The sequence below is a fragment of the Corythoichthys intestinalis genome, chromosome 2 (assembly GCF_030265065.1).
Source record: "Corythoichthys intestinalis isolate RoL2023-P3 chromosome 2, ASM3026506v1, whole genome shotgun sequence".
NCBI lineage: Eukaryota > Metazoa > Chordata > Actinopteri > Syngnathiformes > Syngnathidae > Corythoichthys > Corythoichthys intestinalis.
In genome coordinates, this window is record NC_080396.1 from 64,081,944 (window position 1) to 64,100,065 (window position 18,122).

Consider the following 18,122-nt stretch of genomic DNA (forward strand, 5'->3'; position numbering starts at 1 on the left):
ACCTGCCCTCACGCAACAGAAAACACGTAGACAGGTAGGCGCAGTAATAGAATTGTAATTTCTATTGATTCACAACAGGTTACAAGATGTCCATCCAAAACAGAAATGAAGGTGCTAAAATGAAACAATGTTAAAACCAACAACCTAAATATGTAAAATATTTTTAAGGTGAGCAAAATAAACAATTTAACTGAATTATTTCAATGAAGTTTACAATATAATCTGAAACAATTGTATGGAATTTATTCATTCTATGACCAGTGTAGAAATACCTGTCAATCTCTTTATAAATAACAACTACATTTTTAAAATAATATATTGCACATTTAAATAGAATGACTGACTATTAAAGTTTTTCTCACAATTTGTTCCATTTAATTTAGTTCCAACTATATATATTTAATTTAGTTACTTTGTATTCGTTCCATTTAGGAACAAAAACATGCAAATGTACCTAATCATTTTACATAATTACCAACATCTAGGAGATACGTGCAATCTGTTTAAAATTCAGGCATACAGTAGAACATTTGTATTTTTATAGCACAAAGGTGACAGAAATCACAAATGAACAAAAATAAAAGTGACAATCATACTCATGTACATGATCATAAAATGCTCCTGACAATAAACATTTCATACAATGACATTTGTGAAGGTTATTATTTTAGTGTTACTATCTTAAAACCATAATGTCAACACTATAATTGTCAGGTATTCTTTAACTGAAAAGGACCAATAGAATTTATTTTTCACCCGTGGTAAATTGACTAAGCAATATGAAATGTCTCTGTCACAAACACCTGCACTTGACTCAAAACTGTTTTACAAAACTATTTGAAATGTAAACATAATCTGGGTAGAAGAAATAAAACAAAACCATAATAGTCTTGTACAAGGACACAATTGGCTGTGCAATAATTTGGGCAATAAACATACTTATATACAAGACATTTATCAAGTCAGGGAGTCATAGTCAATGTGTTTTTTCTCTTGGAGTCCCGTCGAGGGAATGGAACAAAGCTCTTCACCTCTCGGAAACATAACCCTGCAGGCCAGAAGAGAAAATGTTTTTCAGCCTACCAACAGGTTTTACAGAGCACCATCAAAGAGCACTTTAAAATCAATTATTCAAAAGCAGTTCAGCTACAGAACACTTGTGAGGTCGTTGATCCAACAGATTAATCTCTTAAAACACAAAGAGGGGCTGTCCACCGTAGGCAGTGGTTAATTATTTACAAATATAACAGATGATTGTACGGCATATAGGACAGTATTGTATTTCCTCTAGTTTCCCTGTTCTCTAAAATCTGGGAAAAGTCAATTGGAATTGTTAAACTTTTGTGTCAAACTAGGAAGCTCAATTACCCAACAAATACCGTCTCAGCCAAATTTATTGTACAAAAAAAAAAAACCCTTAACGTATAAATGGGCACTGCACACCCAAACCTATTTGTTAACACAGATTGAATTTCAGAATCAGCTAATTTAAAAAATATTTTTTGTATTAGTCTTATTTAGGCATGTTTCAAGTGTAATTATACAATTCTGAGTTGTGTTTCTTGTGCTCACTGAGATGAACAGAATACTGACTGTACATGTTGAAGGGGATCATCACAATGTAAATGTACAGTGAGTACCAAGCAATCACGCCACCTATTGACACTGAGTAGTTAGGATGACATCAGCACAATCTGACTAGATGCATTATTTTCATGGCAACCGAATCATTGCTTCACAGAACCACTATATGTTGGATGATTTGTCCAATTAATTTGAGGCGCTATAGAAACTGTGAATAAAAACTGAATGCAATGATGCAGAAGTACCAAATTTCAATTTTTTATTCCAAATACAACCTAGATGGTAGCTCAGATTTGTAATTTTAAGGGAAACATGTTGATTTTAAATTTCATGGTGTCAACAAATCTAAAAAAAAGTTGGGAAAGTTGGCAGACAGTAAGAGGTTGGAAAAGTCTAATAAACATATAGTGAACAGCTGAAAGATTAATTACCACTAATCAGGTCCATTGACAACATGATTAAAAAGAGCTTCTCAGAGTGGCAGTTAATCTCAGAAGCCAAAATGAGTAGAGGATTGCCAATTCCCCCAAAGATGTGCATAACCATAGTGCAGCAGTATCAGGTTTCCCAGCAAAAAAATTACAAAGATTTTGAAGTTCTCATCATCTATAGTGCATAGCGTCATTCAAGAGATTAGGACAAGGCCGAAAAACCATACTGGATGCCCGTGATCTTCGGGCACTTAAACAGTACTGCACCACAAACAAGAATTCTACTGTTAAGGAAAGCACAAATTGGGCTCAGCAATACTTCTAGAAAACATTGTCAACACAATCCAGCATTTGCCAGCGGAGACTCTCTAATGCAAAACAGAAGCCATTTCTAAACAGGACGCAGAAGCTCCGTATGTTTTCTTTAGGCCAGGGCATATCAGAGTTTGGTAAAGTGAAAAAACTCCTGTGGTCAGACGGATAATGATTCAAAGTTCTTTATGGAAAACTGGGACGTCATGTCATCCAGACTACATAGGACAATGACAAGCCCAGGTATTATCAGCGCCCAGTTCAGAAGCCTGTTTCTGTGAAGGTATGGGATTGCATGAGTGCATGTGGCATGGGCAGCTTGCACATCTGGAAGGGCACAGTCAGTGAAGAAAGGCAGCGTTCCTACTAGTATTCTCACCATACAAAAATTCTAAACTCGAGATCACTACTAAAAAAACAACAACCTCAATACCACATAAATAAAAAACCTTAAACTGAGTGCTATTTTTACCACAGGGGCTGATTATCAATACTGTACTTTCGGAAATCAAATGTTGTATCCAGATGCATCATTTCAGTAAGACTTTTCAATGCTGTTTGAAAATAAATTCAAGACCAACATGACCAAAAAACAATAGTGGCAGTAGTGTGGTTCAGTCATTACTAAAAGTAATGCCCAACTGCAGAGCCACACAAACAACACAGATATTATTTATATACACTATATTTTAATGGTTTTATTATTTATTTATGCTTATTGTTGTGATTTTAATGAAAATTGGACCACATTTAATGACCAAATTTGACTTAATTTTAAGTGTTTCTAAAGGGTTTACAATTATTACAGTATTTTTGCCCACTGTGCATCATCCTCCACTTGTATGGACAAACAAAAGAAAATATGATTTCCACCCCCTTCACTTTAACAGCTTAGGTTTACTAAAGCCCTGCACCCTACTATTATGTCCAGTAAGCCTAGAAAAAAAAAACATTTTGAAAGTACCATAGCTAAATTATTCAAATTTGTCTCTTCAACTGGAATTAGTTACAAAAATAAAAGAATACAATTATTAAAATAAGATAAAGGTTTTCTACGCATTTTACAAATTACTTTATAAGTTACTTTTTATTTACCATATTTTCCAGACTCTAAGTCACATTGTTTTAATACTAGTTTGACTGGTCCTGCGACTTACGCTAGGGTACAGTTTATATACCGGTAATGTTAACATTTTACGTTTAAATATGCTAGCGCTAATATTTATATATTAATAATAATCAAGAGTGAGTTGGGGCTGTTTTAATAATCTTATGATCTTCTATTGTGTTTTTCTTTTAATTGTTTTTCAATGCTCCTGTTTTTCTACACTGTATTTCTTGTACATTTCTAGATTTATTTCTTACTATACAAGCTGTAAACAATTAAAGGTATACCCAAAGTGTCCACAAACTGCATCCAGTTGTATGTTCCCAATATTAGTGGCATCCATAAGTTTGCCACGATATTTTATGTGACCTGTGTTAAACATGTAAAATCAACCCTTTTTAAGAATGTTTGAAGCAATATAAAAATATGTGAAGACAGCAGTTTTTTTTTTTTTTAAATCAAGACTTTTTGCTTGGGTAAAATATCACTTGACAGCAAACGTATGTCTTTTGAACATCAGCGCGCAGTAATCATACGTTTCACTTTTGACATCAGCTGTTGATAGTGCATTGTTAATTGCATTTCAAAAAATTGAACCCCTTTGTATGCCACCCTCCCAGTTCAAATGGATTGGACATCTACTAGTGATAAACTCATTCTAATTCAAAGCAGAAACTTGTTTTTCGGTTTATTAGTTGTTTGTAGAAAGTCCTAGAATGATTTCCTGACCAATGTATGGATAACTATCGCCATATCGTCAGATCATCATTATCGTGAGCTTTGTATCGCGTATCGTATCGTGAGGTACCAAGAGGTTCCCACTCCTAGTACTTACGCTTCCACTCTTCCAGCGATAACTTGGCATTGTCGTGGCTGTCATCGTATGGTTCAGGCTCAGGGAGGTCATCTGGGTCCCTGAGGCTGTCAAAGTATGGGTGCTCCAGCGCCAGTTCAGCTGTAGGCCTCTCGTCACCGTCCAGAACAAGCATCTTCTCCAGCAGGTCAATGCCTACAAACAATCCAATGATCAGCAATGTGCACGCAAAAAGAACATTTGTTTATAAATTGAACCCACCATTTACACTGGCTCGGGGAAACAACGTTGAGAAGTCTTTTCTTGGATAGCAAGGAAGGGCTTTCACATAATTTTTTGCCTGTTTGCATGGGAAAAAATGTTGAGGGCAAAACCAACAGCAATAAGTGCACAAATTTGTAGAATCATTTGTGTAATATGCACGGTGATGACACTGTTCTACAAAATGGAAAAATATCTGCTTCAGAGAAAAAAGTGGCTAAATTGTACTTGCTGTGGAGACATGGACTGGAAAATAAAATATTTTAGTGCTGGTTGGCTAAAGTATTCAAGAAATTTAATGTTAAAGCAACACTAGGTAACTTTTTAACCTTTATAAAATATTTTTATTACATTTGTGATAAGATGTTAACCGACTACTAGTTGGATGACACATCTTTCATATCTTGAGACGGGTGGCAGGAACCTTGCTACACACAAAAAAAAAAACTATAAATGTGCTGACTGCTTTACGACATACGTCACTTCCCCCTTTCCCCATCCATTATAAAGACAGAGGTCGATGCTAATGCTTTCGCGCAAATTCTGTAAAGATAGCAGAGCAACAAAAGAGTTTTGTCTGAGGAGGAAAGAAAAAGACCGCTACATGGATTTACAGAATAAACATTGGCCTGGCTTTCACTTGCTGGCGTGAACCCCCCCCCCCCAACCGAACTCATTAGCGCTGATGACTTCAGGTGGGGTGAGGGGTTTAGCCACACGGTTGCTAACCATCAGATGCTATTCTTCAGTCATAACTGGATTCATTACAATATTACTTTTCATCCTTCACACAGCCACTGAAAACAGAAATGTTGTTCAACGGGGCCACGCCCGCGGGAGCCTGCCTCTTAACTCACGCACTTCTCACTTCGGCACTGTAAATATTTTTCACCCTGGCACTTACATGCTCATACATTTCTCCGGGGAGAGTTGGGACGGGGCTTTACAGTCCCAGCCCGACTCCCCCCTGTTTTTAATGCACCACACACCAAGGTTGTGGGATGGTTGGGACCTGCTGGGGGGGGGGGGGGGGGGGGGGGGGGGCTCACGGCTGCCTCCTCACCACAGGCCCCGCCATCCCTGCACCTTTTTTAAATGCACCACACACATCATACTCCACAGGAGAGCTCTGGCAAAGGGCGGTGGGACGGGCGGCTGGACAGAAACTCCATGCTGCGGTCCCACTGCCCCAAGCCAAGCTCTCCTATTTTAATGCATACATTGCACTACCCTCCCCTCACACCCCCATCACGGTGCTGGGTGATGGCTGCCAGTCGGGAACCTGGCAGCCACAGTAATAGGGTGGTAGGTGGGTCCCACACTTTTTCTATATGGCGTGGCTCCCGGGGTGTGGCCTCCCCTCTGCCTCGGCTGCCGGCCGCGGGAGTGGGTTGGGGGGTCGGGTCTCCGATCTTGCGTCGCCCCATGGCAGTCCCTGGGCGTTCTCCTGCCTCCGCCTTCCCCTCTCTTCTCTGGCTGGGCGTCCGCCCTGCGCTCCGTCGCGGGTCGCTGGCTGGGCGCCGGTGTATCAGCGGGGTGTCGCCTGCACCGGCGGGGGACCCTGCCTTGCCTGGGGCTTGGTGGGCCGCTGGGGGTCCCGTGGCGTGCCGTGCCGGTTGGGGGGCTGTGGCTCGTGGTCCGGGTGGGCGGGCGGGGGTGGGTGTAGGCGTGGGGTTGGTGATGCGTCCCCTCCTGCCATCCCTGAAGGCCGGTTGATGGGCGCGCGGGTGGCCCGGGGGACCACCCTGGGTCCCGGGGGGGGGTGACGGTGGCTCCTTTGCTGGGCGGTTGGAGGAGGGATGGGCTGCGCATGGATCCCCCCGCCCCCCCGCCCGCCCTCCCCGGGCTGGCTGGGTGTGGGCCGTGGCCCTGGGTTGGTGCCCGCGCGGTCTCTCCACCCGTCTGCGTGGCTGTCGCGCGCCCGGTGGGGCTTGCGTGCTGCTGGATGTGGTAGGGCATGCTCGGGTTGGGGGTTCCGGTGCCGGGATTGGCGATGCGGCGGCGTAGGGTTGGTCGCCAACGGGCTTTCACTCATAAGAGATTCACACGATTACTGGGTTCTAGATCACAGAACTGATTTGTGTACACTCTACCCCTTTCAATCACTTAGTTTATAGTCTTATAGACACCCCCACCCCCATTCTCCTCTTTCACTGGCCAATAGGCCCCCACATGGTGTAAACCGGAAATACATCTCGCTGACGATAGCACCAGCATATTAGTAACTAGTTTAGATGTTCAATGTATTTCTTGTTGTTGTTTGTGTATGTGTTTCTTTTCTTTCTTCTCTTGTATTTCTTTTCTTCTGTCCCCCCATAATCCCTTCCTGTTCGCTGCTTTGTCATAATAAAAAGGTATTTTGAATGATCACAATGGGAGTATGTCAGACTCTCAATGTGAAACATTAAAACTGTTCAGAATCCGGGCACTTAGACTTCCATTCTCTGTGTCAAACAGCTGAACAGGACAGGTTTTAAAAAAAAAAAAAAAAAAAAAAAAAAAAAAAAAAAAAAAAAAAGAAATGTTGTTCAATCCTTCTGCAGGCGACCGGGAGATTGATGTTTGATTGATTGATGATTTTACGATACTGCAATTGTGTGATGGTCCTCATGGGAAATGCAGTCTTCTTTAAGGCAAAACACTACCGCCTTTGTCCACCGGCGTCGCCAAAATTGACCAAAGCTGAAACCAAGTGTTGCTTTAAAGTTTTATTACTAAGGGGCAGTTTACATGGCGACTAAGGGTGTAGCAGTACATGTATTTGTATTGAACCTTTTCGGTACGTGGTGCTCGGTTTAGAACGGAGGCGTACCGAACGTGTTTCTGACGTAATGTAACCCTTACTTTTCGATGCTTTGAGTCGATCGGGTTACAGTTTCTTTGTGTAGATTATATTTACTCCCGTCTTCTCTACTAAAATGAGGACCAAAATGGTAGGACAGTATAACCCAGAAACGTCAACGGCGCGACAGCATGGCTGACGCGAGACAGCAGTGAAACGCGGGCGTTAAAGTCAATCAGCCAAAGCACACCAGTCGCAGTGCGGCCACGTGTTAGACGCGTCCCAGAAACGGCTCAACACGACGCACGCGAAAAGAACGGCGGAGTTTATTATTTGAGGCGAGAGGCGACCCTCCTGCGTCAATACTACTACCGGTAGCAAGGATCGGGCAGACCGGAAGTCACTCGTGTAAAAATACGGTGGATCCGGTCGATTTTCAAACTAATATGCAATCGTAACCCACTTTTTGAGTCCATCAGATCTCTTGAGTGGTAGATCGGGGCACAGTTGACTTGTCTTTGTTGATTTACTGCTGTCTTCTCTGCTATAATAATAACCAACATGGCCCCGTGTTCAATACAAAACCCTCCTACCACAACAAAACAAGTAGGAACTAATATTCACATAGGAACTAAAGTTATACAACATAAAATATACAATATAAATGAATACTACATCACATTTGTAAAATACAAACACATAAAATAAATAATAGCCAATTTAAATAAAATACATTGACATGAGCTAAAACACCTGTAATTAAATAATAAGAATAATACACAGATCCTGCTTACACAATTAAATTTATTAATTTCTGTGTGGCGCTTTAACTTGAGAAAATCCACCAATAAAGCTTTTGAAAACCGTTCATAAGAAAAACAAATGATTCATTGAGGCATTTCATTTGTAAAATACATGCTAAAATCTTTGTCATTGGGATTGCTTTTCTCTTTTCTTTCTTTCTTTCTTTCTTTCTTTCTTTCTTTCTTTCTTTCTTTCTTTCTTTCTTTCTTTCTTTCTTTCTTTCTTTCTTTCTTTCTTTCTTTCTTTCTTTCTTTCTTTCTTTCTTTCTTTCTTTCTTTCTTTCTTTCTTTCTTTCTTTCTTTCTTTCTTTCTTTCAGAAAGAAAGCTGACCAATACGCGGGGTCTGAAAGGCAAATTGTTGTTGGATTATCTTTAAATACCCGCTACTTTTTGAGCAGAATTCTAGCTTTGTATAGGCTAATGTTCCTATTGTTGAAAGCACAAAGGTGTGCAATAAACAACTAGCACATTTATATTTTGCATTTTGTTTTCTTACTGTACCGAAAATTAGACGAACCGTGACCTCAAAACCGAGGTATCTACCGAACTGAGATTTTTGTGTACCATTACACCCCTAATGGCGACTCTGCGACACGAACACGCAATGACTGTGTTGCGGAGTGGCTTCGCGTTCCTATGGTGTCGGCGAAGATGGAAGGCAAACCTTGGAATCCTGCCTCCAAAGTGGAAGAATTCGATTGCTGGGGCTTGAGGGGGGCGTGCTCCGCATGCATATCAAAAGCTCCCCCGGCACGGGACCGCGCCGATAACGTCATTACTCGTACACGTCACATTGGGCATGCGCAGACGTGCTACTGAACAATTAAAAACAGCAAATATAGCAGAACGTCGGCTTTAATTTACTGTTTAATAATATTTTTAATTTAAATATGTTGAATGTTTCCATTTTTGTGCCTTTTAGAAACAAAAGAAAATGCCTTTGCTTGGAGTGGGCGGGCATGTTGTCTTCAGGGCTGAGGAGGTCAAAGTGCATCATTCACTGTCGCCTTGTACATCTGCACTGGCCCCTAGGGCCTGGCATGAATACTACATCGTTTTCATGTGGAATTGCGACATTGTTCGACTGGAGACGGAACCATATAAATGCAAAAATGAAATTTTTTGTCTTCTCGGAGGGTCACCATGTAAACGGCCCCGAAGATACATTGCTGTAATTATATAATAGCAGTTTTACAAGTTGCTACATTTGACATGAGATGGATTTATCAGTGTGTGCCACCGCTTATGAAATGTGACTACATTAATGTATTTTGTCCACTTCCGTAATACCAGGATTTTTTAAATACATTGAAAACAGCATATTGTAAAAACGGTTTCCTACATGATTATATTCTGAAATGTGAGAGACTTTTTTAAGTATATACATTTACCCAGAAATAACCATTTCAATTAATACCCATTTTCACCTAAATTGCTTGGATTTTAACATTTCGGCCAGATACTGTATCTCAAAAACTATAGCCAATTTACTTAATTGATTTAGTTAAGTCCCAGGGCTCTTATCCAGAAAGCATTTGGCTTGAAGACCAGTGTTATCATGCCTGTTCATGATGAATCAGTGAAAAAGAAATATTTGAATATCTTCTAGGTCGAAAATTCTCTCCGAGTGCAGGATCACAGCTTTTCCCACCAACCAACTCCTCAACAAAATACACTTGTGAAATAATTTTGCAGGGTGGTGCATTATATCGCCAAACACAAATGCCCTCCACCCATTCTCTCATGGCAACAATTTAACATTTTCTGAAGCTAATCTTGTATCACACTGTTAGCTAATGATAAGCTCTGCCTACACTGTGCCTTCTTTTGATTTTCACATGCTTTTTCCACAGCTGACCTAGTGCTTGTTTCACTTTGTAACGTTGTCTATTCCAGTTGTAAATACAGTACTTTGGCTAGGAAACTTGTTGGGGGTTGCTTATACTGTTAATTAACACCACTGTTTCATAACAGTAGGGTGAAAGTTAAAAAAATAGTAGTGATCCCTCGCTACTTCCCGCGTCAAACTTCACGCCCTCAGTCCATTGCGGATTTTTTTTAGAAAAAAAATAATACAAATGAGCTTTCCCAAGCCGATCGCGTAGTCACACTCTCACTCCCTCCCTCCCTCCCTCCCTCCCGCTCCCTGCTCTTTGTTCGTCAGGCAGGCAGTGCACTGGAGTTCCATATTAAAGTTAACGATGATTGACAGATGGATGTGTTTGATCTTGCCAGAGTCACAAACTTCAGAGGCGCCGCATGCTCCAATCATCGTTTAACAGTTGCTGTGGCAACTCATTGTGTGTAAGTGAGCAGCTAAGAGTGGATTTAAGTAGACTCACTCAATGAAGCATTTAATAAAGCCAAGCATTTTTATACATTTTTTTTCTTTTTTAAAATAATTTGGTGGGACAGTAACGTTTATGTTTTAAACTTATCATAATTATTACATTTGAAGTTCTTAAAAAAACATTGTTTAAAATCTATATATATACAGTACATAGTATATTTAATTATACTTTGGAAAAGAAATTGTCTTATATGTATCTCTTTCCAATGCAAAATCTGAATAAATACATTGGACATGCAAAAAAAAAAAAAAAAAAAAACATTTTTTTGCTGCTTCGTGATTTTTCCACTTATCGCAGCAGGTTCTGGTCCCCATTTACCGCGAAAAACAAGGGATCACTGTAGTTCACTAAAGATTTACATTTCACCATGTCTCTTTTTACAAATTTTCTTTGTAACTAGTTGTACCTCTTGGCTGTCCAGCTTCTGTATAAACTCTGGTCCAGGCACTCCGGTTACTTTCATGATTTGCGTCAGCTGATCCATGTCTGGGTTTAGAGTCAAGTTTTGGTCTGGTGGAGGAAGGTGTCTAAGCACCAGATATATACATCTCTCAACTTAACTATATTTATACAGCGCTTTAGGAACAACCACAGCTGCAACTAAGTACTGTACAAAAATACAACTTCAATGTAATGCAATATTACACTGCCAAATAAACATCAACAAAGTTCGAACAGGAAAAATAGCAATGAATGAAAAAGTAAAAAAAGATTCAGCAGGAGTGTAAACAAAAAAAAGTTTTTTGTGGTGGGTTTTTAAAATAGAGAATGAGGTTGCTTTTCTGATTTGCAATGGGAGATCATTCCTTTGTTCGTTTCAGTCAGGTTCCAATCTGACTTTGCATCAATTTTATTGATTCTATGGACGCAAAACCTCCGCCTTTGAAGTACAGAAGCATGCCAACTTCCGACTGTCAGATTAACGGATTACAATAACTGTGACAGCAGCAAACTGTTTAAAATATTAGTTTCCAGGAATTATGTAATACCACCATGTATTACCTTTAATATCACATTACAATATATCAGTTGCACACTCACATCTGTACAACAGCACTCTAAAATCATGTTAAATCACGAAAATAACACAGTAATACTTAACAAATTTGGTACACTCTCAATGATTAAAATAATTTAGTAGAATACAGCGCTGGGAAGCTAACCTTGTTTAAGGAGTCAGTCCCGCCAAGCTCTCATTTCCTGTTCCACACTAATATCAACCCCCACAAAAGGATACAGTCTTTGCCTTTGAAAAGGGTTTTTCCGTTGATCATTTCAGCCATGATGCAGCCTACAGACCAAATGTCCACTAGAAAAAAAAAAAACACAAGTGCATGTAAGGACAGCTATATCTGTGACAACACTTCATCATTCACTCTGCTCCCAAAATGTTGAAAAGCGTCTCCAAGCAAAATTCAGGTTTTCAATGGTGAGAGGGATTTCACAATGCAACAAAATGACAATGAAGTGTTAGTAGAAATAGATATTGCCAGAAGAGGCATAAATCTTTAAGAAAGTCCTGTAATTGCAATTAGCAGCGCTGTGACAGAGTCTCGGCATCATCAATGTCAACAGTCTGCGACCAAGACCATCTGTTTCCAACACTGACAGATTAAAGGGAGACATCTTCATTGTTAGAGTGACACTGACGCCTTGAATGTTCCCTCACTCGTGTGATAGAAATGACAAAAAGACCAATAATACAACACCAAAGTCATGGCCACAATGTTTGCATGTCATAAACTCAAAAATCAAAGACAAGCCTACCAGAGCACACAGACAATAGCTTGGACAGAGGTGAGAATGTTAAAAGCTACGGTTTTCTTACCGGTCTGTGTGTAGTGCATCCAGTTCAGAATGACCTCAGGCGCCCGGTACCAACGGGTAACCACATAGCCTGTCATCTCAGCGTCGGTACTGCGAGCTAGCCCGAAGTCTAAAATCTGCAATGTTGGAAATGAAATAAAAAACTTTTTAACAAGAAAAACAAGCATGAAAAAGTAGTTTTAAGAATATATCTAACTGACAATAATATACTGTATACAGACACTACTAGATTAGTGCTGACATAAAGCTGTAAAAGCTTTTAAAGGATCTTTGGACACTAATGTTTGTTCACAAATTCGATAACATTTGGTTTGCTTGATGATTTAATAAAAGCTTCCCTCTTGTTATTAAATGTAAAATCAATTGTGTTTGTTCAATTTATTGATATTGCACCATCTGTATTAAGATAAATTTAGCAAAATACACATAAAGCCACACTGATAAGACGTTGTACACATTTGTCTGTATACTAAAATTATCACACAAATTCTCTACATTAACTTCACTACGCAAAAAGCAGAACCTTTCAATGTTTCTGTAATTATTAGTATATTTACTAAATGTTTTGTTTACATTATAATCTACCCGAACATGATGATTGTTAGTAAAGTTGTAATCATCTTATATACAAACCTTTAATTCACAGTCTTGGTTTACAGCCAAATTTCCAGGTTTGAGATCCTGTAATAGAGGATGAGATGAGTGACGTTGATGTATTGCACACTGATATTAATCATAATGTGATGTTTACAATTATCTTTACTGCTTACTTTGATATGAGGAACAAAGTAGACAAATATTGTCTTATCACTTGCATTTCCATTGTTATCCATACAACTCTGATGCGTTTTATACTATTTGTAGTTGTTTGCATTTCATGGGACTAGATTGACGGCAGCAGAGCTGAGTTAGTCAGAGAGGGGCAGAGGTTTTAATCAAATTACAGCTATATGAAGCCACTATATCTGGAGCGTCATGTAACCAAAGCCGGACGGCAGAATAGCGGATTTCCTGTATGCGCTAACAATAAGTAACATAACTATGGAGCGATGACATGATGGTATAAAGCTCAACTAAAACTTGGCTTTCTTTATGGCTATTGTCCTTAGACAACATTTAAGTACTAGTACATATAATTTATTGTACAGTTATGTACTAGTACAATAAAGACTTTTATTTTATGGTATGTCAACATGAACAAAGCCCAAAGATTGGATATTGTCATCTATGTTTGCTCTTGAAGGCATCTTGTGCACATTTAAAGTTCATTTTAGGTTCTGCCTGCATTCAAAACTATTTTTTAAAAGTGCAAATAGCCTCCAGTAGAGTGCCTATCTACTGCTGCTACTGCCCTTAGGTGCTACACCAGATATTCAGGTTCACAGAGAGAAGCTAAATCGCTTCAATTAAATTGTACTTGGGTGGAGCTGAACTCAGAAAGGTGGAATCGTTTCAAATTACATAATATGAAATAACTGTAAACACTGTGCATTATAAATTGTCACCCTAAATAGTACACACGCTTGCAAACACAGAGGTTGCCATTCACGGCAATAGAAGTTCAACCCTAGAGGGCTTGATTTTTTTTTAAATTCAAATTTTAAAAAAAAATTAAGATCAGGGAAAAAATCAGAACCTTAATTGACGTCCGAAGCCTCGCTTCACCACGTGACCGATTCAAGAAATGGTTTATAACCAATGCACCGTTTTACAGCACTATAAACCCTTCAGACGTTGCATCCAAAATGTGTTTTTTTTTTCGAAAGACAAGTCAGTTGAGAGGTTAGAGAGTTTTGATAGCCTGAGTTTCTAAATAGTTTGGCGAGGATGCGCCTGTGAGAGGGAGAAAGCGCGAGAAACAACGAGCGGTTTTGTTAAAAACCCCCAACTTATTTTTAAATATATTTGGTTTTGTGGGCACATGAAGCTTCAAGAAATTAACCCTATTTCGAACCAATTGGCCGAAATGGTTTGAAGCCTCATCTCACCATCACTCGTCTAAAGTATAACAACATGACAAGTTGACAACAGCTCCAGTATTCATTGCAGAGAAATCCTCAATATATTTTGGTTTTTCCCTTCAATAAGACAAACTAAGGTAACACTTTAAGATAAGGGTCCCTTAATTAACATTAGTTAATGCATTTTTAGAAAATAACTAATGTTTAGGTAAGATTACAATAATATCATTGCTTATTTAATATTTATTAATATATTACCATGAGATAAAGCATTCATTAATGCATAAGTTCATGCATAACCAGACAGTAACTAGGGGTTTGGTAAAATTAAAAATATATAGGCCTATAATTTCTTGGTTAAGGAACTCATGTGCTACACTTTACAATCAGGGTCCAAAAAACATTCAGTAATGGTTAATTAAGGTTAAGTAATACTTATGAGGTACGTTCACGTGAAATATGAACATACTTAAGGTTAGGTTAGCAGCACCCAAGAACTCACAGAGCAATGTTTCTCATTATAAAATAACCTAATCACTTACTAGTACCAGTACACATTAATAACCATTTATAAATGCACTACTGTATATGTGAATTAATTTTAAGTAATGTATTATATATGTTATTAGTATATATTATAACCATTATAAATGCACTAATGTATATGTGAATTAATGCTAAGTAATGTATTAAATATTATAATTTAACCTTAAGCATAGTATTCTTTCACGTGAACGTACCTCATAAGTATTGCTTAACCTTAATTAACCATTACTGAATGTTTTTTGGACCCTTATTGTAAAGTGTCGCACATGAGTGGATTATAAGTATAAGGGATTATATGAATTATTGTCATATTACTTAAACATTAGTTATTGTCTTAAAAAGCATTAACTAATGTTAATTAAGGGACCCTTATTGTAAAGTGTTACGCAAACTAAAAATCTGATTTACAATACCGTATTTTTCGGACTATAAGTCGCAGTTTTTTTCATAGTTTGGCTGGGGGTGCGACTTATATTCAGGAGCTACTTATGTGTGAAATTATTAACACATTATTATATCATTTCACATGTTATTTTGGTGTTTTGGAGTGACACTGATGGTTTGGTAAACTTGTTAGCATGTTCTTTATGCTATAGTTATCTTAATAACTTAATAGCTATGGCCACGTTCGCGTTCTGCCTTTGGCAATGTGTGTTCAATTGTATTATTGACTTTTTTATATTGAAATGCATGCTTTTAGTTTGTGACGCTTTCACGCCCACGTGGGGGCGCACTTGCACTTGCTTACATGAAGATGAGCGCTCACACGCCAGAAGAAGACCGACAACTACGTAGCTCTGACTGAGTGGGCGAGTTAGCGAGAGAGAAACTCTGCTGCGAACCTACGTTTGTTATTTATGCTTGTAAAATATCTATACAGAGGCAACGCCTCTGTGAATCATCTTTTCTGTTGTTGTTGTGTGTTTTCCACCCGCGATTGGACACTTAGAGCCAGTTGTGTGGTTGTTTGAACGATGTGCTAATGCTAGCGAATGCACGCTAACCGTTTGTGTCATGTCATTGCTGTAAAAGCACCTAATTATCATTTATTTACGTCGATGCGAACCTGTTTGGTATCGAGGACGAAACTGATTCAGTATCGAGGACGAAATTGATTCAGCAAATTATACGGACATCCAGCATCGTCATTTGGGAGTTTAGCCCGCTGAATAGCCAGGACCGAGCCGTCGCGTCCTGGTGAGATATTTGCATTTCGTTGTTCATGCACTGTACACTTATTCAGAATGTTGTTCTCTATTGTATTTTTATATTAAATTGCCTTTCAAGATGACATGTCTGTTCTATGTGTTGGATTTTACCCAGTAAATTTCCCCCAAAAATGCGACTTATACTCCGGTGCGACTTGTATATGGGGGTTTTTTCTCTTCGTTGGGCATTTTATGGCTGGTGCGACTTATACTTAGGTGTGACTTGTACTCCAAAAAATACGGTAAACTAAGTGACCTCATGGTAACCAAATTACTTTTCCCGTAACTCACAAGGCCACATCCAATTTTTTGTACAATGTATGCTCCACACATGCACTCAAATGTGCTAAAAGTTGAGCTGAAAGGTGTGGCCTGACAACTCCAGACATGCAGTCAGAGTTAGCTCATCCTACCTGTCAGTGCAGGTGGAGTTTGATCTGACTCAATAACAATGAATTGAAACAACTTTCTCATTTGTGTTTGCAATTTAGCCGTGCATGTATGAGTCAGAAAAACGAGGAAGACAAAGCACTTTACAGTAAAGTTCCCAATTAGTTTCAACCAAAACCAATACACCAATACCAGACAACAATCCTAACATTTTAACTTGTACTTACTCTGTGAATGATTCCAGCCTTGTGAATGTACTGCAGAGAGGTAGACAACACAACGCAGCACATATTCATGATATGTGGGTAGAATGTTTGTGATTTAGAGCATTTTAAAACTTGATGAAACTTAATTAAGTTACTATTTAATACATGCAACACACTAAAACAGTATTTGTTTAATTTGAAATATAGAGAAACAAAACAAAATTCACAAAGTAAAGTGATTATGCCTCAAATCAACTTAAACCATCATATTTTCATTTCTTTTTTTAAAAATCATGGATATTGTTTTTATTATCTTACCCTAGTAAACTGGAAGAACCCAAACAGTTTAATCACCTCACATAGTCTGGTATGCTAGGTCATTTTTACTACATACCCTTGTCAGTATACATAGCATTGTTCCCTAACCATAAGTTGGTTTTATCACAATAAAGGGTCCCAATTTTACCCTGAGTCCACAGAGCATTTGGTAGACAAGAAACTGGACTTTGTCTTCGGAGAGATGACCTCGCACCTTTGACAAGTCAGTAAACATGTAAGGCATCACCAGGTAGCTGAAAAAAGGAAAAAATACCATTTTTAGGTACCTTACATAGATCTGCCTGCCTCAGCCTATCCACAGTACTGCTGAATTACTTATCCACACAATCATGAAGTTGTTCAAGACCATCGCAGTTTGCACATTTGCATGCTTTCACTAAGGGGATAAAGTGTTTTATGTAATGTAATTACCTCTGCCAGTCTGTGAAACCTACAGTGGGTAGAGGTTGTGTATTCAGTTCCGTAAATCCGTATTTGCATACAAGATAATTTAAGAACGGATAATCGGACTGTTATCAAACTTGCAGGATATAATTGTAATATGAAATGGAGGAGCTAAAGAAATTTTTGGCTAATGAGATCAAAGGTTACAGGTCATAAAAGGCAACTGCAAAATTGAACTTAACTCAAATTTGCAAGGTAGATGATGAGAAGAAAAATTGTCATACTTAAAAGGAGTGGCTGATCTACCAAATATGGTGAGGCTTTAAATTCGGCTGCTTCGGTCTTCTAAAACTTGGAGAATTGTTACTCTTGGTTATGCCTAGGGTTGAGTATAGAAACATGGTGTCAACTGGATACCGGTTCTGACGAAATCGGTAGTAACCAGACCGAATAAAAATAGAAAATTTTTGGTGATATATATGTATTTTCTTTACTGATAACTTCAGATACCGGTCCTGAACGATACCTTTTTCGATTATACACTCACCGACCACTTTATTAGGTACACCATGCTAGTAACGGGTTGGACCCCTTTTGCCTTCAGAACTGCCTCAATTCTTCGTGGTATAGATTCAACAAGGTGCTGGAAGCATTTCTTAGAGAGTTTGGTCCATATTGACATGATGGCATCACACAGTTGGTGCAGATTTGTCAGCTGCACATTCATGATGCGACTCTCCCGTTCCACCACATCCCAAAGATGCTCTATTGGATTGAGATCTGGTGACTGTGGAGGCCATTTGAGTACAGTGAA

At 38.8% G+C, this 18,122-nt stretch overlaps 1 protein-coding gene across 1 annotated transcript in view; it reads right to left on the reverse strand.

Annotated features, from left to right (window-relative positions):
* Positions 1-39: 39 nt before the first annotated feature.
* Positions 40-18,122, reverse strand: part of mapk13 (mitogen-activated protein kinase 13) — a 29,868-nt gene continuing 11,785 nt past the window's right edge. The window contains exons 4-12 of the mRNA XM_057860270.1: positions 17,052-17,157; positions 16,607-16,636; positions 12,908-12,955; positions 12,276-12,390; positions 11,685-11,756; positions 10,854-10,933; positions 4,511-4,589; positions 4,271-4,444; positions 40-1,048 (exon numbers count right to left, since the gene is read on the reverse strand). Coding sequence (XP_057716253.1) covers positions 963-1,048; positions 4,271-4,444; positions 4,511-4,589; positions 10,854-10,933; positions 11,685-11,756; positions 12,276-12,390; positions 12,908-12,955; positions 16,607-16,636; positions 17,052-17,157 — 790 coding nt within the window. The 3' untranslated portion in view covers positions 40-962. The remainder of the gene's footprint in view (positions 1,049-4,270; positions 4,445-4,510; positions 4,590-10,853; positions 10,934-11,684; positions 11,757-12,275; positions 12,391-12,907; positions 12,956-16,606; positions 16,637-17,051; positions 17,158-18,122) is intronic.